We start from the raw sequence: 1,213 nt of genomic DNA, 5'->3' as shown, positions 1-1,213 counted from the left end.
AAAATGGCGTCCTCCAGGCATTTGGGACGCCCGGATGGGACAATTCCGCCCCCTGCAGCTCAGGGGGAAGGGAGCCGCAGACCATGTGGGCGGCATTGGAAGCCCTCGCGGGGCGGATCCACCGTCACTTCCGGCCACGGGGGGCGGGGGGGACTGGATTCCGTACGACAATATGGCCGCACCTAGGTGGCTGTAGCCGGAAGCTCCGCGGCTTCCGGTCCGGAGTAGGGCCTGCGGTGGGAGGGGGAAGGAAGACGGAGGGAACCATGCGAGGTTCTGAGATCAGCGGCGGGGGTCTTCTCGAGAGACTGTTTCTGAGGTGGGGGCCGGACGGTGCGGGGAGCGAAGGCGGGGGCGGGAATGTCGAGGGAGAGGTACTGGGGGGTTCCCGGGTGCTGAGTCTGAGGGGCAAGCTGTGGTACCTTCCTTCCTATTCCTGAAGGGGAGTGGGGCGGCCGGGGGCTGAACTGGGGGAGGGGTACTTGGCGGGAAGCTCATCTAGGGGAAGGACCGGACTCAGGGCTGGAATCTGAGTGGAAGCAGGAGAGCCCAGTGTGGGGCTCACTATCGGTTACAGGTCCCAGAAAGAGAATGGGGAAAATTAGGGTGGGGTGAGAGGGAGGGGGACTTGAGGTGAAATATCTCCAACCTAACGCCCCGGTTTGAGGAGAGCCATCAGAGGGTGGAATATGGAGATAATTTAAGTAGGAGAAAGGGAAATGGATTGTTGGGAGGGAACCTTCTTCGCCTCAGAGAGTCTCGGAGTTGGGGTGAACCTTCAGGATGCAGTGAGGGTGTGGATTTGATGTGTGTGAGAGCGAAAGGGGAAAACACCTGAGGTGGTGCCAGCGGAGGTGTGGTATCTGTTCGAGGGGATGTCAAGGAAATCTGGAGTGCAATGTGAGAGGTCGTCCAGGGGTTGAGAGGAAGAATCAACTTGCCAACTATGAGAAATAGTGGGGAAATGCAACTGAAAGACCGGATATCGACGTGAGGGGTGGAGCTGGGGGTGGGACTTAAGGTTTTCAGATGGTTTGGGGCTCCCATAGTAAAGGGCCCAAAAAACATATGGTACTAATGGTTGCTGAAGATAGGCAGTGAGGACACTGTTGGGCATGGCTGGGTGTTTTGAAACCCAAGAAGACTGGAAAATGTGTGAGATGAAGGGATGGGGTTATGCTGGAGGGGCTCTGTCTGAGGCCCCATCCCCTTC

The 1,213-nt window shown here is 58.0% G+C and overlaps 1 protein-coding gene across 1 annotated transcript in view; it reads left to right on the top strand.

Moving 5' to 3' along the window:
• Window positions 1-266: 266 nt before the first annotated feature.
• Window positions 267-1,213, top strand: part of DAXX (death domain associated protein) — a 6,366-nt gene continuing 5,419 nt past the window's right edge. Inside the window, exon 1 of the mRNA XM_007460834.1 lies at window positions 267-319. Within this exon, the coding sequence (XP_007460896.1) occupies window positions 267-319 (53 nt within the window). The remainder of the gene's footprint in view (window positions 320-1,213) is intronic.

The sequence above is a fragment of the Lipotes vexillifer genome, unplaced genomic scaffold (genome assembly GCF_000442215.2).
Source record: "Lipotes vexillifer unplaced genomic scaffold, Lipotes_vexillifer_v1.1 scaffold921, whole genome shotgun sequence".
In the NCBI taxonomy this organism is placed as follows: Eukaryota; Metazoa; Chordata; class Mammalia; order Artiodactyla; family Lipotidae; genus Lipotes; species Lipotes vexillifer.
This window is presented reverse-complemented; position numbering and strand designations above follow the sequence as displayed.